This window comes from Chiloscyllium plagiosum, unplaced genomic scaffold (genome assembly GCF_037043375.1).
Source record: "Chiloscyllium plagiosum isolate Xiang-an unplaced genomic scaffold, Cpla_swu_hap1 HiC_scaffold_13, whole genome shotgun sequence".
In the NCBI taxonomy this organism is placed as follows: domain Eukaryota; kingdom Metazoa; phylum Chordata; class Chondrichthyes; order Orectolobiformes; family Hemiscylliidae; genus Chiloscyllium; species Chiloscyllium plagiosum.
Window position 1 is genome coordinate 89,585,668 of NW_028270151.1, and position 22,200 is coordinate 89,607,867.

General features: G+C 49.2%; 1 protein-coding gene across 3 annotated transcripts in view; it reads right to left on the reverse strand.

Annotated features, from left to right (window-relative positions):
• LOC122555678 (ephrin type-B receptor 1) overlaps positions 1 to 22,200 on the reverse strand; it is a 505,782-nt gene that overhangs the window by 10,401 nt on the left and 473,181 nt on the right. For 2 of the 3 annotated variants that reach the window (XR_015759253.1, XR_015759252.1), the window contains exon 16: positions 4,863 to 5,817. Coding sequence is in view for 1 of the 3 variants with exons in the window: in XM_087993907.1 (XP_087850033.1) it covers positions 5,709 to 5,817 (109 nt within the window). In the remaining 2 variants the exon portion in view is untranslated. Of the gene's footprint in view, positions 1 to 4,861; positions 5,818 to 22,200 lie in introns of those variants that run through there. The other variant, XM_087993907.1, reaches the window with a different exon arrangement.

Genomic DNA, 22,200 nt, shown 5'->3' on the forward strand with positions numbered 1-22,200 from the left:
CCTAACATTACTACCATACTCCTTCAATGCTATGAGAGTTTCTGCCTCTACCACCCTTACAGGCAGTGAGTTCCATCATCCTCTGGGTGAAAACATTTTTCCTCACATGTCCTCTAAACTTCCTGTCCCTTACCTTGAATCTGTGTACTTTGGTTAGTGATCCCTCCATCAAGGGGAAAAGTTTCTTCCACTCTATCATAATTTGATACATCTCAATCATACTGCCCCACTATCTCCTTTGCACAACCCCAGTCTGTCCAATCTCTCTTCATAACTGAAACTCTCCAGACCCGGCAACATCCTGGTAAATCTCCTTTGCACGTGCAAGCTCATATAATGAGGATTCCAGACGAATACTCAGCTCTACTGAAACAGCCCATCTATCCAACAGACTTAACTGACCCCATGTTTCAATGCTTTTGTTTATTTGTTATAAAAACTATTGAGGTCATTTGGGGAGGTGGGGGGATGGTGGGGGGCGGGGGGGGGGGGGGGGGGTGGTGTATAGTGGAGGTGAAAAGTTCATTTGACAGCCAGGAATTACTTTCCAATCACTGTGGAAAGGTGCCTGTAGTTCAGGATGGAGATACTGGCCAACCAGTGGGTGGGGTCAGGGCGGGAAGGTTGCGGTCACTGGAAGATTCCAGGTCACGTACCTGCAAGAAGACATCCGATTGTCCTCAGCCAAACTCATATACCTGTGTTCATTGTAAATCCAGTCAGAAATTCAGGAGGAAACGCTTGATGCAGAGATTATTTGGAATGTTCATGCTACACATGGTTGTTGGGAACTGAATAGGTGTTGTCAAGGGAAAGCTGAATAAATTGGAGGATGTTGTTGGCTATGGAAGGTTTCAGATATAAAGAAAGACTGGATAGGCTGTGATTTTTTTTCACTGGAGCGTAGAAGGTTGAGAAGTGACCTGACAGAGGTTTATAAAATATTGTGGGGTATAGGTAGAGTTAATGGTAGTTGTGTTTTTCCCTCGGATGATGGATTTCAAGACTCGGGGACACAGTTTTAAGGTAAGAGGAGCGAGATTTTAAAAAGACATGAGGGGTAAATTTTGTACACAGTGTGGTACGGCATGAACTTTGAGAGGAAGTAGTGACTGTAGGTACAATTACAATGTTTAAAAGATATTTGGACAAGTACGTGAATGGGAAAGGTTTAGAGGGATATGGGCCAGGATCAAGCAAGTGGGATTAGTTTATTTTGGGATTGTGTTGGGCATGGACTGGTTGGACCGAAGAGTCTGTTTCCATGCTGTATGACTCTATGATGGAGGAAGGAAGATGACATAGTGTGGGAGGGATAATATGTGGAGCTTCTACGCTAGCAGAAACCAGTTGGCTGAATGGTCTGAATCCTGATGCAAGTGTGTGGTCCATATCAAAGTCTGACAATGACGTGTCTGGAAAAGTATTGCAAAGCGAATAACAGAGTTTGAGTTGGAGCAGCAAGATTGTGTTTCGTGATGTGCAAAGTGCCGGCATTTAGGAACCTCTATCGCAGCACCTGTAAAACCAGTCAGCAGTACAGCTCCAATTCTCAAAGCTGGCCTGCCACTGGGCTCTGTCATAAAACAATCACTCAACACACACTTCCTCAGTCATTTTTCAAATTCTGACAGCAGTTCCCAAGAGTTTAGATCGAGTTTTTTTTTTCTCCTCCTTCCATTTACTTGTTTAGCTTGAGGTACAGTCTGTTAGAGAGGTCAGCTACAAAGAGGGCAACCTTTGAACAGTGTTCAAGATCTGGAATGTGGCGTCTGCCAATCCACTGCTGGGTGTAAATATTTAACATGCCTATGATCTAAAAGAACAGGGCCTCTCTTTTCTCTGCTTTATTTCCTCCTTCTACTTCGGGCCAGTTAAATGCATGGCTTCCCGGGCTCCCATTCACTCTCGCTTTTGTTTCATTAGCACTCCATTTTATGATGGAAGTAAAATGAATTTGGCGATTAAAGCGACGGGATCATAAGTAGGAGCAGCAAGAACTGGGAGACTTTGCCAGGTCAGTGACTGAGCACGCTCAGGCTCTGCATCTTGCTATGTCCTCAGCTACATTCACTCCAAGCTTAACATACCCTCACCTCCAATGTCCTTTGACTTGTCTCATTTTGAGCATTTCTTTCCTCACAATTGCTCCTGTTAGAGTCAGGCTGCTGAGAACTCTATCAAAGCTAAGGATCTTTACTCACATGTTACCTATGTCTATGAGCCGGAATTTGTGGTTCATTCACATACCTTCTAACAATTTCCTCATTCCCCTACGCTGGGTGCTCTGGACATCTGTCATCCTCCCATGGAAGTCAACAGCAAGGAGCTAAGTTTTCTACCCCTCTAACCTCTGTTAATCACCCAGTGGGCTTTCTCTTCCTAGTCTTATAGCTAAGGATGGCTCTGACTTCAGAGCAACCAGACTCCAGCCAAGTGTCAGCAATAGCTCAGCTTCTGCCTCAATGTCTGGAAATGGTGTACTTATCCAACAATATGGGTCACAATATCCAGGGTGCTGCTGTACTGAGGGAACGCTGTACTGCCGGAGGTGTAAGCCCAATTGAAAGTGAAGTGCTGCTTATCCATTTTGGTGGATGTGTAAGATCGTTTGGCAGCATTGTGACGATCAGCTGGGGTCTATCTCTTACCCCAGAATTGACACCAACCGAACAGATTATTAATCATGAGCATGGAGCCTTGCTACAAACAAGCGAGCTGACATTACAACAGGGACAACACTTCGAAAAGTACTTAGCAGGCTGTGAAATGTTTTGGCACACCCTGACGTTGTGGAAGTTGCTACATAAGTGTGGTTTTCTTTCCATCAAAAATCATTTCCAACCTTTATACAGAGAGCGGTGAGAACACGGAACCATCACATGGGGAGGTTGAGCAGACAGCGCTGGGAATGGGCAATGGGAACAATTCAGCAATTGGGCTGAATGGACTGATTCTTTGCTGGTTGGCTGATGTGCTTCTTTGGACTTATTCCTTTAAGCAATCCTGTATTACATAGGGAGCTTCTCTTTCAGATCTTGGAGATAGGTGGACTGAGAATTGCAAATGGAAACTTTCTGATCAAAAGTAGACAATTTGAGGTTGCTGAATTATTCAGGTGATGATTGTTAACACTATTTGATTACTTTTGTTCCAGAGTTCTGGTCACCCAGCAAACGTTGACAGTCTCTATCCTGAATACACCAATTATCTCCTTGTGCTCACAGACTCTTAAAAGAAATAAAATAGTAAAATAATAAAAACAGGCTCGGAATTACTTTTGATTTAACTACTTGCCCATCTCAGCTCATCTGCTGCTGAAATCGTCATCCAGACCTCTGTTACCTCTTGACTACTGCAACACACTCCTGGCTGGGCTCTACATAATCTACTCTCCAATGAACTGAAGATCATCGAAAACTTTGCTGCCCTTCTCTGAACTTGCAGCAAATCGCACTCCACTGTCAACTTCTCAGTTCGCTGACCCACACTGGCTCCCAGTCAAGCGATGTGTGCCCTTTAAAATTCTCATCTTGGTTTTCAAATTCCTCCATCGCAGCACCCTCCCTGGTTCTTCAAGCACCCCCAGCCCACTATTCTCCAAGATATTTGGGCACACCTTTAAACGTGCTTTCTTATGCATCACAGATTACAATCCTTCCAGTGTGGTAGCCACTCTCTCTGTTACCTTTGCCCCACACTCTGTTGTAGAGCTGTACAGCACAGGAATGGCCATTTCAGACCACAATGTTGAGCTGAACATGGCGCCAAGTTAAACTAATCCCTTCTGCCTGCCGTTGGTCCATTGCCTTCCATTCCTTGCATATTCATGTGGTTATCTGAAAGCCGCTTAAAGACCCCTAACGCGTCTGTCTCCACCACCAGCCCCCCGCTCCCTGCAACACATTCCAGACTTCTACTATTCTCTGTGTAAAAAACTTCTCCTTTGAACTTTTCCCCTCTCACCTTAAAGGTATGCCCTAGGTATTAGACATTTCAACTCTGGGAAAAGGTTCTGACAACCTTAACTATGCATCTCATAATTTTATAGACTTCCATCAAGTCTCTCCTCAGCTCCAGAGAAAACAACCTGAGTTTTTCTAGGCTCCTCTTATAGCTCATACTCTCTAATCCACCTTGGTAAAACTCTTCTGCACCCTCTCCAAGGCTTCTGCAACCTTCCTGTAATGTAGCGGTCAGAATTAAATGCAATACTGTAAAGGTGGCCTGACCAATGTCTTATAGAGCTGCAATATGACATCTCAACTCTTGCATAACCAATAAACGCCAGCATGCCATATGTCTTCTTTATCACCCCATCTACTTGTGTGGCTACATTGAAGGGCCTATGTCTCGAACCCCAAAATCCCTCTGTATATTGAAGTTGTTCAGTGTCCTCTCTCTCTACACCCCTTCACCTTGCTCTCTCTCACTTTCTTCCTTTTAGAAACTCCTAAAGACCCACCTCTTTGGCCAAGCTCTCAGTCATAATCTATTTGCACTGTTCCCAAAGACTCTTTTGACTCATGGGAAATTTCATTGAAGGTATTATGTAAATGGAAGTTGCTTTTGTGACTGGATGAAGCTTTGGAACAGACGAGGGAATAAGCATCAAATTGTGCATGATTTCCACAGGGGAATGACAAGACTGCCTCTGACCTGGTTTCCTGATACTCATTATGTCAAAAAATGGTAACACTTCACCATTTGAATTAGGACAAAAGCACCAAAGAAGCTTCACACTGTGGGGCACAGCTTTAGAACTTTAATGGGCAATTGAATTGGCTGCAGGAAGGGTGTCTGAGTATCCAACATCCTCCCGTCAGTAAGAAAAATGGCAACCACACAACGTCTCGACTTACCTGCAAGTTGAAGCAGCAAAGTTCTGAGCACTGGGTTGAATGGACATCACTAGAATTCAGACAAGCACCGACACACAAAGTAAAACGTCCAAAATGAGTCAATTGATGAGCGGCGCAATGTGACACCAGAGGTACTTTGTATCATTGACACCTCTCTTGTCAACTGCAAGCAAAGTCAGCGGTTGCATTGCTTGTACCGCCTGCCAAAGGATCACATCTTTTCTATACAGTTCATCAAAAACAGTTCATAAGAAGTCTGATGGCCAACACCTGCCGGCCACAAGCTCAAGCCCGGTGTATCTAATCCATTAAATACCTGCTTCCCTCTTTGTACAAGTGTGGCTGGCTCGAGTTTTGCCAGCGCTCAGAGTCATTGCTATCAAAACATAGACATTGTTGCAGAGAATGCAAGCAAGGAATGATTGCATCTTATCATCTTCAATATGAAGATATAAAGGATCAGAATCCGTCTTCGGGAAGGGGCAGTATCTTGGCACTGACATCTGAAGAACATCACTTACGAAGAAAAAAAGAAATGTATCGAACGAACGTTAAAAGAATATCACAGCATGTTCTTTGGAATAATGGGATGTTCATTTGATTCTAGTTTCACAGACCCTGATTTCATGAAGGGGCAAAGTGTTTTCTCTTTTTAAAAAAGATTATCCGATTAGATCTTGAAATTGTTATTTTTAAAGGCGGAATGCATGATTTCTCAATAGGATCAGTCTTGGAGACAGTAACTGTGTGTTTCCTTCATAAGAGGAGACTGAACCATGAGAAACAGTCTGTGTCTTTCTTTGCTCCTCCAGTGCTGTTTAGACATGTCCCAGGGATCCAGTGCTGTCATGCCAAAGCGGAAGCTGATTGGCTGATCTGTCCTCTCATTGACTGAATACTGTTCAGTATTTTCTTCTGGTGACCAGCCAAAGTGACCCCTATCCTCAGCAAATCCCTGCAAACAAGAAAAGGAGTCATTTATTTTAATAATGCTATCGAAAAGTTCAGAGACATTCTTTCAAGATTTGTTTTATCCTGTATGTGTCTCAATATGGTTGTGTGTGTGTGTGTGTGTGTGTGTGTGCTACTTGCATGCATTTATGTAAGAAAGTGATTGTGTGTGTGTGTGTGTGCCTGTCGTCTGTAAGAGTGTGTGGATGTATGTTTACATGAGGGAGAGTGTGCATTTGTCTGTATACCCATGTTTCTGAAAGATTGTGATTGTTTGAGAATGTGAGAATGTACCTGAGTGAGTGTGGAAGAAGGATTGCGTGTGGCTGTATGTGTATCTGTGTGTTTGCTTGTGTGCTTGACTGTGAGCAATTGTGTGTGTTGCAGAAAGGGAACTGTTTAAATGTCAACATTTATTTGCCTGAGAGTGTCAGAGTTTATCTCTATGTGTGAGGCAGTGCACTTGTGCATTTAAATTAGTGTGCGTGTGTGTGGATGGGGGGGGGTTACAGTTTATTTTATATGTGTTTTCACTATTAGTTTGTGTATGTGCATCAAAGGGCATCAGCATGTGCCTGTCAGTGTGACAGTGGGAGTGTATCTGTGTGTCCCTGTCATTGTGACAGTGGGATTGTATCTGTCTGTCCCTGTCACTGTGACAGTGGGAGTATATCTGTCTGTCCCTGTCAGTGTGACAGTGGGAGTGTATCTGTCCCTGTCAGTGTGACAGTGGGATTGTATCTGTCTGTCCCTGTCAGTGTGACAGTGGGAGTGTATCTGTCTGTCCCTGTCAGTGTGACAGTGGGAGGGTATCTGTCCCTGTCAGTGTGACAGTGGGAGTGTACCTGTCTGTCCCTGTCAGTGTGACAGTGGGAGTGTATCTGTCCCTGTCAGTGTGACAGTGGGATTGTATCTGTCTGTCCCTGTCAGTGTGACAGTGGGAGTGTATCTGTCCCTGTCAGTGTGACAGTGGGAGTGTACCTGTCCCTGTCAGTGTGACAGTGGAATTGTATCTGTCTGTCCCTGTCAGTGAGACAGTGGGAGTGTACCTGTCTGTCCCTGTCAGTGTGACAGTGGGAGTGTATCCACCTATCCCTGTCAGTGTGACAGTGGGAGTGTATCTGTCCCTGTCAGTGTGACAGTGGGATTGTATCTGTCTGTCCCTGTCAGTGTGACAGTGGGAGTATATCTGTCTGTCCCTGTCAGTGTGACAGTGGGAGTGTATCTGTCCCTGTCAGTGTGACAGTGGGAGTGTATCTGTCTGTCCCTGTCAGTGTGACAGTGGGAGTGTATCCACCTGTCCCTGTCAGTGTGACAGTGGGAGTGTATCCTGTCTGTCCCTGTGACAGTGGAAGTGTATCCACCTGTCCCTGTCAGTGTGACAGTGGGAGTGTACCTGTCTGTCCCTGTCAGTGTGACAGTGGGAGTGTATCTGTCTGTCCCTGTCAGTGTGACAGTGGGATTGTATCTGTCTGTCCCTGTCAGTCTGACAGTGGGAGTGTATCTGTCTGTCCCTGTCAGTGTGACAGTGGGAGGGTATCTGTCCCTGTCAGTGTGACAGTGGGATTGTATCTGTCTGTCCCTGTCAGTGTGACAGTGGGAGTGTAACTGTGTGCCCTTGTCAGTGTGACAGTGGGAGTGTATGTGTGTGTGTCTGTCAGTGTGACAGTGGAGTGTATCTGTGTGTACCTATCAGTGTGACACTGATGATTGTATCTGTGTGTACCTGTCAGTGACAGTGGGAGTGTATCTGTCCCTGTCAGTGTGACAGTGGGATTGTATCTGTCTATGCCTGTCAGTGTGACAGTGGGAGTGTATCTGTGTGTTCCTGTCAGTGTGACAGTGTGAGTGTATCCACCTATCCCTGTCAGTGTGACAGTGGGAGTGTATCTGTCTGTCCCTGTCAGTGTGACAGTGGGATTGTATGCACCTGTCCTTGTCAGTGTGATAATGGGAGTGTATCTGTCTGTCCCTGTCAGTGTGTCAGTGGGATTGTATCCACCTGTCCCTGTCAGTGTGACAGTGGGAGTGTATCCTGTCTGTCCCTGTCAGTGTGACAGTGGAAGTGTATCCACCTGTCCCTGTCAGTGTGACAGTGGGAGTGTACCTGTCTGTCCCTGTCAGTGTGACAATGGGAGTGTATCTGTCTGTCCCTGTCAGTGTGACAGTGGGAGTGTATCTGTGTGTGTCTGTCAGTGTGACAGTGGGAGGGTATCTGTCCCTGTCAGTGTGACAGTGGAATTGTATCTGTCTGTCCCTGTCACTGTGACAGTGGGAGTATATCTGTCTGTCCCTGTCAGTGTGACAGTGGGAGTGTATCTGTCCCTGTCAGTGTGACAGTGGGATTGTATCTGTCTGTCCCTGTCAGATTGACAGTGGGAGTGTATCTGTCTGTCCCTGTCAGTGTGACAGTGGGAGGGTATCTGTCCCTGTCAGTGTGACAGTGGAATTGTATCTGTCTGTCCCTGTCAGTGTGACAGTGGGAGTGTACCTGTCTGTCCCTGTCAGTGTGACAGTGGGAGTGTATCTGTCCCTGTCAGTGTGACAGTGGGATTGTATCTGTCTGTCCCTGTCAGTGTGACAGTGGGAGTGTATCTGTCCCTGTCAGTGTGACAGTGGGAGTGTACCTGTCCCTGTCAGTGTGACAGTGGAATTGTATCTGTCTGTCCCTGTCAGTGAGACAGTGGGAGTGTACCTGTCTGTCCCTGTCAGTGTGACAGTGGGAGTGTATCCACCTATCCCTGTCAGTGTGACAGTGGGAGTGTATCTGTCCCTGTCAGTGTGACAGTGGGATTGTATCTGTCTGTCCCTGTCAGTGTGACAGTGGGAGTATATCTGTCTGTCCCTGTCAGTGTGACAGTGGGAGTGTATCTGTCCCTGTCAGTGTGACAGTGGGAGTGTATCTGTCTGTCCCTGTCAGTGTGACAGTGGGAGTGTATCCACCTGTCCCTGTCAGTGAGACAGTGGGAGTGTATCCTGTCTGTCCCTGTCAGTGTGACAGTGGAAGTGTATCCACCTGTCCCTGTCAGTGTGACAGTGGGAGTGTACCTGTCTGTCCCTGTCAGTGTGACAGTGGGAGTGTATCTGTCTGTCCCTGTCAGTGTGACAGTGGGATTGTATCTGTCTGTCCCTGTCAGTCTGACAGTGGGAGTGTATCTGTCTGTCCCTGTCAGTGTGACAGTGGGAGGGTATCTGTCCCTGTCAGTGTGACAGTGGGATTGTATCTGTCTGTCCCTGTCAGTGTGACAGTGGGAGTGTAACTGTGTGCCCTTGTCAGTGTGACAGTGGGAGTGTATGTGTGTGTGTCTGTCAGTGTGACAGTGGAGTGTATCTGTGTGTACCTATCAGTGTGACACTGAGAATGTATCTGTGTGTACCTGTCAGTGACAGTGGGAGTGTATCTGTCCCTGTCAGTGTGACAGTGGGAGTGTATCTGTCTATGCCTGTCAGTGTGACAGTGGGAGTGTATCTGTGTGTTCCTGTCAGTGTGACAGTGTGAGTGTATCCACCTATCCCTGTCAGTGTGACAGTGGGAGTGTATCTGTGTGTACCTGTCAGTGTGACAGTGGGATTGTATGCACCTGTCCTTGTCAGTGTGATAATGGGAGTGTATCTGTCTGTCCCTGTCAGTGGGATTGTATCCACCTGTCCCTGTCAGTGTGACAGTGGGAGTGTATCCTGTCTGTCCCTGTCAGTGTGACAGTGGAAGTGTATCCACCTGTCCCTGTCAGTGTGACAGTGGGAGTGTACCTGTCTGTCCCTGTCAGTGTGACAATGGGAGTGTATCTGTCTGTCCCTGTCAGTGTGACAGTGGGAGTGTATCTGTGTGTGTCTGTCAGTGTGACAGTGGGAGGGTATCTGTCCCTGTCAGTGTGACAGTGGAATTGTATCTGTCTGTCCCTGTCACTGTGACAGTGGGAGTATATCTGTCTGTCCCTGTCAGTGTGACAGTGGGAGTGTATCTGTCCCTGTCAGTGTGACAGTGGGATTGTATCTGTCTGTCCCTGTCAGTGTGACAGTGGGAGTGTATCTGTCTGTCCCTGTCAGTGTGACAGTGGGAGGGTATCTGTCCCTGTCAGTGTGACAGTGGAATTGTATCTGTCTGTCCCTGTCAGTGTGACAGTGGGAGTGTACCTGTCTGTCCCTGTCAGTGTGACAGTGGGAGTGTATCTGTCCCTGTCAGTGTGACAGTGGGATTGTATCTGTCTGTCCCTGTCAGTGTGACAGTGGGAGTGTATCTGTCCCTGTCAGTGTGACAGTGGGAGTGTACCTGTCCCTGTCAGTGTGACAGTGGAATTGTATCTGTCTGTCCCTGTCAGTGAGACAGTGGGAGTGTACCTGTCTGTCCCTGTCAGTGTGACAGTGGGAGTGTATCCACCTATCCCTGTCAGTGTGACAGTGGGAGTGTATCTGTCCCTGTCAGTGTGACAGTGGGATTGTATCTGTCTGTCCCTGTCAGTGTGACAGTGGGAGTATATCTGTCTGTCCCTGTCAGTGTGACAGTGGGAGTGTATCTGTCCCTGTCAGTGTGACAGTGGGAGTGTATCTGTCTGTCCCTGTCAGTGTGACAGTGGGAGTGTATCCACCTGTCCCTGTCAGTGTGACAGTGGGAGTGTATCCTGTCTGTCCCTGTCAGTGTGACAGTGGAAGTGTATCCACCTGTCCCTGTCAGTGTGACAGTGGGAGTGTACCTGTCTGTCCCTGTCAGTGTGACAGTGGGAGTGTATCTGTCTGTCCCTGTCAGTGTGACAGTGGGATTGTATCTGTCTGTCCCTGTCAGTCTGACAGTGGGAGTGTATCTGTCTGTCCCTGTCAGTGTGACAGTGGGAGGGTATCTGTCCCTGTCAGTGTGACAGTGGGATTGTATCTGTCTTCCCTGTCAGTGTGACAGTGGGAGTGTAACTGTGTGCCCTTGTCAGTGTGACAGTGGGAGTGTATGTGTGTGTGTCTGTCAGTGTGACAGTGGAGTGTATCTGTGTGTACCTATCAGTGACAGTGGGAGTGTATCTGTCCCTGTCAGTGTGACAGTGGGATTGTATCTGTCTATGCCTGTCAGTGTGACAGTGGGAGTGTATCTGTGTGTTCCTGTCAGTGTGACAGTGTGAGTGTATCCACCTATCCCTGTCAGTGTGACAGTGGGAGTGTATCTGTCTGTCCCTGTCAGTGTGACAGTGGGATTGTATGCACCTGTCCTTGTCAGTGTGATAATGGGAGTGTATCTGTCTGTCCCTGTCAGTGTGTCAGTGGGATTGTATCCACCTGTCCCTGTCAGTGTGACAGTGGGAGTGTATCCTGTCTGTCCCTGTCAGTGTGACAGTGGAAGTGTATCCACCTGTCCCTGTCAGTGTGACAGTGGGAGTGTACCTGTCTGTCCCTGTCAGTGTGACAATGGGAGTGTATCTGTCTGTCCCTGTCAGTGTGACAGTGGGAGTGTATCTGTGTGTGTCTGTCAGTGTGACAGTGGGAGGGTATCTGTCCCTGTCAGTGTGACAGTGGAATTGTATCTGTCTGTCCCTGTCACTGTGACAGTGGGAGTATATCTGTCTGTCCCTGTCAGTGTGACAGTGGGAGTGTATCTGTCCCTGTCAGTGTGACAGTGGGATTGTATCTGTCTGTCCCTGTCAGATTGACAGTGGGAGTGTATCTGTCTGTCCCTGTCAGTGTGACAGTGGGAGGGTATCTGTCCCTGTCAGTGTGACAGTGGAATTGTATCTGTCTGTCCCTGTCAGTGTGACAGTGGGAGTGTACCTGTCTGTCCCTGTCAGTGTGACAGTGGGAGTGTATCTGTCCCTGTCAGTGTGACAGTGGGATTGTATCTGTCTGTCCCTGTCAGTGTGACAGTGGGAGTGTATCTGTCCCCGTCAGTGTGACAGTGGGAGTGTACCTGTCCCTGTCAGTGTGACAGTGGAATTGTATCTGTCTGTCCCTGTCAGTGAGACAGTGGGAGTGTATCTGTGTGCCCTTGTCAGTGTGACAGTGGGAGTGTATCTGACTGTCTCTGTCAGTGTGACAGTGGGAGTGTATCTGTGTGTGCCTGTCAGTGTGACAGTGGGAGTGTGTCTGTCTGTCCCTGTAAGTGTGTCAGTGGGAGTGTATCTGTCTGTATCTGTCAGTGTGACAGTGGGAGTGTATCTGTGTGTGCCTGTCAGTGTGACAGTGGGAGTGTATCCGTCTGTCCCTGTCAGTGTGACAGTGGGAGTGTATCTGTGTGTGTCTGTCAGTGTTACAGTGGGAGTGTATCTGAGTGTGTCTGTCAGTGTGACAGTGGGAGTGTATCTGTCTGTCCCTGTCAGTGTGACAGTGGGAGTGTATCCACCTGTCCCTGTCAGTGTGACAGTGGGAGTGTATCCTGTCTGTCCCTGTCAGTGTGATAGTGGAAGTGTATCCACCTGTCCCTGTCAGTGTGATAGTGGAAGTGTATCCACCTGTCCCTGTCAGTGTGACAGTGGGAGTGTACCTGTCTGTCCCTGTCAGTGTGACAGTGGGAGTGTACCTGTCTGTCCCTGTCAGTGTGACAGTGGGAGTGTATCCTGTCTGTCCCTGTCAGTGTGACAGTGGAAGTGTATCCACCTGTCCCTGTCAGTGTGACAGTGGGAGTGTATCTGTCTGTCCCTGTCAGTGTGACAGTGGGATTGTATCTGTCTGTCCCTGTCAGTCTGACAGTGGGAGTGTATCTGTCTGTCCCTGTCAGTGTGACAGTGGGAGGGTATCTGTCCCTGTCAGTGTGACAGTGGGATTGTATCTGTCTGTCCCTGTCAGTGTGACAGTGGGAGTGTAACTGTGTGCCCTTGTCAGTGTGACAGTGGGAGTGTATGTGTGTGTGTCTGTCAGTGTGACAGTGGAGTGTATCTGTGTGTACCTATCAGTGTGATACTGAGAATGTATCTGTGTGTACCTGTCAGTGACAGTGGGAGTGTATCTGTCCCTGTCAGTGTGACAGTGGGAGTGTATCTGTCTATGCCTGTCAGTGTGACAGTGGGAGTGTATCTGTGTGTTCCTGTCAGTGTGACAGTGTGAGTGTATCCACCTATCCCTGTCAGTGTGACAGTGGGAGTGTATCTGTCTGTCCCTGTCAGTGTGACAGTGGGATTGTATGCACCTGTCCTTGTCAGTGTGATAATGGGAGTGTATCTGTCTGTCCCTGTCAGTGTGTCAGTGGGATTGTATCCACCTGTCCCTGTCAGTGTGACAGTGGGAGTGTATCCTGTCTGTCCCTGTCAGTGTGACAGTGGAAGTGTATCCACCTGTCCCTGTCAGTGTGACAGTGGGAGTGTACCTGTCTGTCCCTGTCAGTGTAACAGTGGGAGTGTATCTGTCTGTCCCTGTCAGTGTGACAGTGGGAGTGTATCTGTGTGTGTCTGTCAGTGTGACAGTGGGAGGGTATCTGACTGTCCCTGTCAGTGTGACAGTGGGAGTGTATCTGTGTGTGCCTGTCAGTGTGACAGTGGGAGTGTGTCTGTCTGTCCCTGTCAGTGTGTCAGTGGGAGTGTATCTGTCTGTATCTGTCAGTGTGACAGTGGGAGTGTATCTGTGTGTGCCTGTCAGTGTGACAGTGGGAGTGTATCCGTCTGTCCCTGTCAGTGTGACAGTGGGAGTGTATCTGTGTGTGTCTGTCAGTGTTACAGTGGGAGTGTATCCACCTGTCCCTGTCAGTGTGACAGTGGGAGTGTATCTGTCTGTCCCTGTCAGTGTGACAGTGGGAGTGTATCCACCTGTCCCTGTCAGTGTGACAGTGGGAGTGTATCCTGTCTGTCCCTGTCAGTGTGACAGTGGAAGTGTATCCACCTGTCCCTGTCAGTGTGACAGTGGGAGTGTACCTGTCTGTCCCTGTCAGTGTGACAGTGGGATTGTATCTGTCTGTCCCTGTCAGTCTGACAGTGGGAGTGTATCTGTCTGTCCCTGTCAGTGTGACAGTGGGAGGGTATCTGTCCCTGTCAGTGTGACAGTGGGATTGTATCTGTCTGTCCCTGTCAGTGTTACAGTGGGAGTGTAACTGTGTGCCCTTGTCAGTGTGACAGTGGGAGTGTATGTGTGTGTGTCTGTCAGTGTGACAGTGGAGTGTATCTGTGTGTACCTGTCAGTGTGACACTGAGAATGTATCTGTGTGTACCTGTCAGTGACAGTGGGAGTGTATCTGTCCCTGTCAGTGTGACAGTGGGAGTGTATCTGTCTATGCCTGTCAGTGTGACAGTGGGAGTGTATCTGTGTGTTCCTGTCAGTGTGACAGTGTGAGTGTATCCACCTATCCCTGTCAGTGTGACAGTGGGAGTGTATCTGTCTGTCCCTGTCAGTGTGACAGTGGGATTGTATGCACCTGTCCTTGTCAGTGTGATAATGGGAGTGTATCTGTCTGTCCCTGTCAGTGTGTCAGTGGGATTGTATCCACCTGTCCCTGTCAGTGTGATAGTGGGAGTGTACCTATCTGTCCCTGTCAGTGTGACAATGGGAGTGTATCTGTCCCTGTTATTCTGACAGTGGGGGTGTATCTGTCTGTGCCTGTCAGTGTGACAGTGGGAGTGTATCTGTGTGTGCCTGTCAGTGTGACAGTGGGAGGGTATCCACCCATCCTTGTCAGTGTGACTGTGGGAGTGTATCTGTGTGTGCCTGTCAGTGTGATAGTGGGAGTGTATCTGTCTGTCCCTGTCAGTGTGACAGTGGGAGTGTATCTGTGTGTGCCTGTCAGTGTGACAGTGGGAGGGTATCCACCCATCCTTGTCAGTGTGACAGTGGGAGTGCATCTGTCTGTGTCTGTCAGTGTGACAGTGGGAGTGTATCTGTCTGTCCCTGTCAGTGTGACAGTGGGATTGTATGCACCTGTCCTTGTCAGTGTGATAATGGGAGTGTATCTGTCTGTCCCTGTCAGTGTGTCAGTGGGATTGTATCCACCTGTCCCTGTCAGTGTGACAGTGGGAGTGTATCCTGTCTGTCCCTGTCAGTGTGACAGTGGAAGTGTATCCACCTGTCCCTGTCAGTGTGACAGTGGGAGTGTACCTGTCTGTCCCTGTCAGTGTAACAGTGGGAGTGTATCTGTCTGTCCCTGTCAGTGTGACAGTGGGAGTGTATCTGTGTGTGTCTGTCAGTGTGACAGTGGGAGGGTATCTGACTGTCCCTGTCAGTGTGACAGTGGGAGTGTATCTGTGTGTGCCTGTCAGTGTGACAGTGGGAGTGTGTCTGTCTGTCCCTGTCAGTGTGTCAGTGGGAGTGTATCTGTCTGTATCTGTCAGTGTGACAGTGGGAGTGTATCTGTGTGTGCCTGTCAGTGTGACAGTGGGAGTGTATCCGTCTGTCCCTGTCAGTGTGACAGTGGGAGTGTATCTGTGTGTGTCTGTCAGTGTTACAGTGGGAGTGTATCCACCTGTCCCTGTCAGTGTGACAGTGGGAGTGTATCTGTCTGTCCCTGTCAGTGTGACAGTGGGAGTGTATCCACCTGTCCCTGTCAGTGTGACAGTGGGAGTGTATCCTGTCTGTCCCTGTCAGTGTGACAGTGGAAGTGTATCCACCTGTCCCTGTCAGTGTGACAGTGGGAGTGTACCTGTCTGTCCCTGTCAGTGTGACAGTGGGATTGTATCTGTCTGTCCCTGTCAGTCTGACAGTGGGAGTGTATCTGTCTGTCCCTGTCAGTGTGACAGTGGGAGGGTATCTGTCCCTGTCAGTGTGACAGTGGGATTGTATCTGTCTGTCCCTGTCAGTGTTACAGTGGGAGTGTAACTGTGTGCCCTTGTCAGTGTGACAGTGGGAGTGTATGTGTGTGTGTCTGTCAGTGTGACAGTGGAGTGTATCTGTGTGTACCTGTCAGTGTGACACTGAGAATGTATCTGTGTGTACCTGTCAGTGACAGTGGGAGTGTATCTGTCCCTGTCAGTGTGACAGTGGGAGTGTATCTGTCTATGCCTGTCAGTGTGACAGTGGGAGTGTATCTGTGTGTTCCTGTCAGTGTGACAGTGTGAGTGTATCCACCTATCCCTGTCAGTGTGACAGTGGGAGTGTATCTGTCTGTCCCTGTCAGTGTGACAGTGGGATTGTATGCACCTGTCCTTGTCAGTGTGATAATGGGAGTGTATCTGTCTGTCCCTGTCAGTGTGTCAGTGGGATTGTATCCACCTGTCCCTGTCAGTGTGATAGTGGGAGTGTACCTATCTGTCCCTGTCAGTGTGACAATGGGAGTGTATCTGTCCCTGTTATTCTGACAGTGGGGGTGTATCTGTCTGTGCCTGTCAGTGTGACAGTGGGAGTGTATCTGTGTGTGCCTGTCAGTGTGACAGTGGGAGGGTATCCACCCATCCTTGTCAGTGTGACTGTGGGAGTGTATCTGTGTGTGCCTGTCAGTGTGATAGTGGGAGTGTATCTGTCTGTCCCTGTCAGTGTGACAGTGGGAGTGTATCTGTGTGTGCCTGTCAGTGTGACAGTGGGAGGGTATCCACCCATCCTTGTCAGTGTGACAGTGGGAGTGCATCTGTCTGTGTCTGTCAGTGTGACAGTGGGAGTGTATCTGTGTGTGCCTGTCGGTGTGACAGTGGGAGTGTATCTGTCTGTCCCTGTCAGTGTGACATTGGGAGTGCATCTGTCTGTGTCTATTAGTGTGACAGTGGGAGTGTATCTGTGTGTGCCTGTCAGTAAGACAGTGGCAGTGTATCTGTCCCTGTCAGTGTGACAGTGGGAGTGTATCTGTCTGTATCTGTCAGTGTGAGAGTGGGAGTGTATCTGTGTGTGCCTGTCAGTGTGACAGTGGGAGTGTATCCGTCTGTCCCTGTCAGTGTGACAGTGGGAGTGTATCTGTGTGTGTCTGTCAGTGTGAAGGTGGGAGTGTATCTGTGTGTGTCGGTCAGTGTGACAGTGGGAGTGTATCTGAGTGTGTCTGTCAGTGTGACAGTGGGAGTGTATCCACCTGTCCCTGTCAGTGTGACAGTGGGAGTGTATCCTGTCTGTCCCTGTCAGTGTGACAGTGGAAGTGTATCCACCTGTCCCTGTCAGTGTGACAGTGGGAGTGTACCTGTCTGTCCCTGTCAGTGTGACAGTGGGAGTGTATCTGTCTGTCCCTGTCAGTGTGACAGTGGGAGTGTATCTGTGTGTGTCTGTCAGTGTGACAGTGGGAGGGTATCTGTACCTGTCAGTGTGACAGTGGAATTGTATCTGTCTGTCCCTGTCAGTGTGACAGTGGGAGTGTATCTAACTGTCCCTGTCAGTGTGACAGTGGGAGTGTATCTGTGTGTGCCTGTCAGTGTGACAGTGGGAGTGTGTCTGTCTGTCCCTGTCAGTGTGTCAGTGGGAGTGTATCTGTCTGTATCTGTCAGTGTTACAGTGGGAGTGTATCTGAGTGTGTCTGTCAGTGTGACAGTGGGAGTGTATCCTGTCTGTCCCTGTCAGTGTGACAGTGGAAGTGTATCCACCTGTCCCTGTCAGTGTGACAGTGGGAGTGTACCTGTCTGTCCCTGTCAGTGTGACAGTGGGAGTGTATCTGTCTGTCCCTGTCAGTGTGACAGTGGGATTGTATCTGTCTGTCCCTGTCAGTCTGACAGTGGGAGTGTATCTGTCTGTCCCTGTCAGTCTGACAGTGGGAGTGTATATGTCTGTCCCTGTCAGTGTGACAGTGGGAGGGTATCTGTCCCTGTCAGTATGACAGTGGGATTGTATCTGTCTGTCCCTGTCAGTGTGACAGTGGGGGTGTATCTGTGTGCCCTTGTCAGTGTGACAGTGGGAGTGTATCTGTGTGCCCTTGTCAGTGTGACAGTGGGAGGGTATCTGTGTGCCCTTGTCAGTGTGACAGTGGGAGTGTATCTGTGTGTGTCTGTCAGTGTGACAGTGGGAGTGTATCTGTCTATGCCTGTCAGTGTGACAGTGGGAGTGTATCTGTGTGTTCCTGTCAGTGTGACAGTGGGAGTGTATCCACCTATCCCTGTCAGTGTGACAGTGGGAGTGTATCTGTCTGTCCCTGTCAGTGTGACAGTGGGATTGTATGCACCTGTCCTTGTCAGTGTGATAATGGGAGTGTATCTGTCAGTCCCTGTCAGTGTGTCAGTGGGATTGTATCCACCTGTCCCTGTCAGTGTGATAGTGGGAGTGTATCTATCTGTCCCTGTCAGTGTGACAATGGGAGTGTATCTGTCCCTGTTATTGTGACAGTGGGGGTGTATCTGTCTGTGCCTGTCAGTGTGACAGTGGGAGTGTATCTGTGTGTGTCTGTCAGTGTGACAGTGGGAGTGTATCTGTCTGTCCCTGTCAGTGTGACAGTGGGAGTGTATATGTCTGTCCCTGTCAGTGTGACAGTGGGAGGGTATCTGTCCCTGTCAGTATGACAGTGGGATTGTATCTGTCTGTCCCTGTCAGTGTGACAGTGGGGGTGTATCTGTGTGCCCTTGTCAGTGTGACAGTGGGAGTGTATCTGTGTGCCCTTGTCAGTGTGACAGTGGGAGGGTATCTGTGTGCCCTTGTCAGTGTGACAGTGGGAGTGTATCTGTGTGTGTCTGTCAGTGTGACAGTGGGAGTGTATCTGTCTATGCCTGTCAGTGTGACAGTGGGAGTGTATCTGTGTGTTCCTGTCAGTGTGACAGTGGGAGTGTATCCACCTATCCCTGTCAGTGTGACAGTGGGAGTGTATCTGTCTGTCCCTGTCAGTGTGACAGTGGGATTGTATGCACCTGTCCTTGTCAGTGTGATAATGGGAGTGTATCTGTCAGTCCCTGTCAGTGTGTCAGTGGGATTGTATCCACCTGTCCCTGTCAGTGTGATAGTGGGAGTGTATCTATCTGTCCCTGTCAGTGTGACAATGGGAGTGTATCTGTCCCTGTTATTGTGACAGTGGGGGTGTATCTGTCTGTGCCTGTCAGTGTGACAGTGGGAGTGTATCTGTGTGTGTCTGTCAGTGTGACAGTGGGAGTGTATCTGTCTGTCCCTGTCAGTGTGACAGTGGGAGTGTATCTGTCTGTCCCTGTCAGTATGCCAGTGGGAGTGTATCTGTGTGTGCCTGTCAGTGTGACAGTGGGAGTGTATCCACCTATCCCTGTCAGTGTGACAGTGGGAGTGTATCTGTCTGTCCCTGTCAGTGTGACAGTGGGATTGTATGCACCTGTCCTTGTCAGTGTGATAATGGGAGTGTATCTGTCTGTCCCTGTCAGTGTGTCAGTGGGATTGTATCCACCTGTTCCTGTCAGTGTGATAGTGGGAGTGTATCTATCTGTCCCTGTCAGTGTGACAGTGGGAGCGTATCTGTCCCTGTTAGTGTGACAGTGGGGGTGTATCTGTCTGTGCCTGTCAGTGTGACAGTGGGAGTGTATCTGTGTGTGCCTGTCAGTGTGACAGTGGGAGGGTATCCACCCATCCTTGTCAGTGTGACTGTGGGAGTGTATCTGTCTGTCCCTGTCAGAGAGACATTGGGGGTGTATCTGTCTGTCCCTGTCAGTGTGACAGTGGGAGTGTATCTGTGTGTGCCTGTCAGTGTGACAGTGGGAGGGTATCCACCCATCCTTGTCAGTGTGACAGTGGGAGTGCATCTGTCTGTGTCTGTCAGTGTGACAGTGGGAGTGTATCTGTGTGTGCCTGTCAGTGTGACAGTGGGAGTGTAACTGTCTGTACCTGTCAGTGTGACAGTGGGAGTGTATCTGTGTGTGCCTGTCAGTGTTGACAGTGGGTGTGTATCTGTCTGTCCCTGTCAGTGTGACAGTGGGAGTGTATCTGTGTGTGTCTGTCAGTGTGACAGTGGGAGTGTATCTGAGTGTGTCTGTCAGTGTGACAGTGGGAGTGTATCTGTCTGTCCCTGTCAGTGTGACAGTGGGAGTGTATCCACCTGTCCCTGTCAGTGTGACAGTGGGAGTGTATCCTGTCTGTCCCTGTCAGTGTGACAGTGGAAGTGTATCCACCTGTCCCTGTCAGTGTGACTGTGGGAGTGTATCTGTGTGTGTCTGTCAGTGTGATAGTGGGAGTGTATCTGTCTGTCACTGTCAGTGTGCCAGCGGGAGTGTATCTGTGTGTGTCTGTCAGTGTGACAGTGGGAGCGTATCTGTCCCTGTCAGTGTGACAGTGGAATTGTATCTGTCTGTCCCTGTCAGTGTGACAGTGGGAGTGTATCTGTGTGCCCTTGTCAGTGTGACAGTGGGAGTGTATCTGTGTGTGCCTGTCAGTGTGACAGTGGGAGTGTGTCTGTCTGTCCCTGTCAGTGTGTCAGTGGGAGTGTATCCACCTATCCCTGTCAGTGTGTCAGTGGGAGTGTATCCACCTATCCCTGTCAGTGTGACAGTGGGAGTGTATCTGTCTGTCCCTGTCAGTGTGTCAGTGGGAGTGTATCTGTCTGTCCCTGTCAGTGTGACAGTGGGACTGTATCTGTCTGTCCCTGTCAGTGTGACAGTGGGAGTGTATGTGTGTGTGTCTGTCAGTGTGACAGTGGGAGTGTATCTGTGTGTACCTATCAGTGTGACAATGGGAATGTATCTGTGTGTACCTGTCAGTGTGACAGTGTGAGTGTATCTGTCCCTGTCAGTGTGACAGTGGGAGTGTATCTGTCTGTCCCTGTCAGTGTGACAGTGGGAGTGTATCTGTGTGTGCCTGTCAGTGTGACAGTGGGAGTGTATCTGTCTGTCCCTGTCAGTGTGACAGTGGGAGTGTATGTGTGTGTGTCTGTCAGTGTGACAGTGGGAGTGTATCTGTGTGTACCTATCAGTGTGACAATGGGAATGTATCTGTGTGTACCTGTCAGTGTGACAGTGTGAGTGTATCTGTCCCTGTCAGTGTGACAGTGGGAGTGTATCTGTCTGTCCCTGTCAGTGTGACAGTGGGAGTGTATCTGTCTGTCCCTGTCAGTGTGACAGTGGGAGTGTATGTGTGTGTGTCTGTCAGTGTGACAGTGGGAGTGTATCTGTGTGTACCTATCAGTGTGACAATGGGAATGTATCTGTGTGTGCCTGTCAGTGTGACAGTGGAAGTGTATCCACCTTTCCCTGTCAGTGTGACAGTGGGAGTGTATCTGTCTGTCCCTGTCAGTGTAACAGTGGGAGTGTATCTGTCTGTCCCTGTCAGTGTGACAGTGGGATTATATGCACCTGTCCTTGTCAGTGTGATAATGGGAGTGTATCTGTCTGTACCTGTCAGTGTGTCAGTGGGAGTGTATCCACCTATCCCTGTCAGTGTGTCAGTGGGAGTGTATCCACCTATCCCTGTCAGTGTGACAGTGGGAGTGTATCTGTCTGTCCCTGTCAGTGTGACAGTGGGAGTGTATCTGTCTGTCCCTGTCAGTGTGACAGTGGGACTGTATCTGTCTGTCCCTGTCAGTGTGACAGTGGGAGTGTATGTGTGTGTGTCTGTCAGTGTGACAGTGGGAGTGTATCTGTGTGTACCTATCAGTGTGACAATGGGAATGTATCTGTGTGTACCTGTCAGTGTGACAGTGTGAGTGTATCTGTCCCTGTCAGTGTGACAGTGGGAGTGTATCTGTCTGTCCCTGTCAGTGTGACAGTGGGAGTGTATCTGTGTGTGTCTGTCAGTGTGACAGTGGGAGTGTATCTGTCTGTCCCTGTCAGTGTGACAGTGGGAGTGTATCTGTGTGTGTCTGTCAGTGTGACAGTGGGAGTGTATCTGTCTGTCCCTGTCAGTGTGACAGTGGGAGTGTATGTGTGTGTGTCTGTCAGTGTGACAGTGGGAGTGTATCTGTGTGTACCTATCAGTGTGACAGTGTGAGTGTATCTGTCCCTGTCAGTGTGACAGTGGGAGTGTATCTGTCTGTCCCTGTCAGTGTGACAGTGGGAGTGTATCTGTGTGTGTCTGTCAGTGTGACAGTGGGAGTGTATCTGTCTGTCCCTGTCAGTGTGACAGTGGGAGTGTATGTGTGTGTGTCTGTCAGTGTGACAATGGGAATGTATCTGTGTGTACCTGTCAGTGTGACAGTGTGAGTGTATCTGTCCCTGTCAGTGTGACAGTGGGAGTGTATCTGTCTGTCCCTGTCAGTGTGACAGTGGGAGTGTATCTGTCTGTCCCTGTCAGTGTGACAGTGGGAGTGTATGTGTGTGTGTCTGTCAGTGTGACAGTGGGAGTGTATCTGTGTGTACCTATCAGTGTGACAATGGGAATGTATCTGTGTGTGCCTGTCAGTGTGACAGTGGAAGTGTATCCACCTTTCCCTGTCAGTGTGACAGTGGGAGTGTATCTGTCTGTCCCTGTCAGTGTAACAGTGGGAGTGTATCTGTCTGTCCCTGTCAGTGTGACAGTGGGATTATATGCACCTGTCCTTGTCAGTGTGATAATGGGAGTGTATCTGTCTGTACCTGTCAGTGTGTCAGTGGGAGTGTGTCCACCTATCCCTGTCAGTGTGACAGTGGGAGTGTATCTGACTGTCCCTGTCAGTGTGACAGTGGGAGTGTATCTGTGTGTACCTGTCAGTGTGACAGTGGGATTGTATGCACCT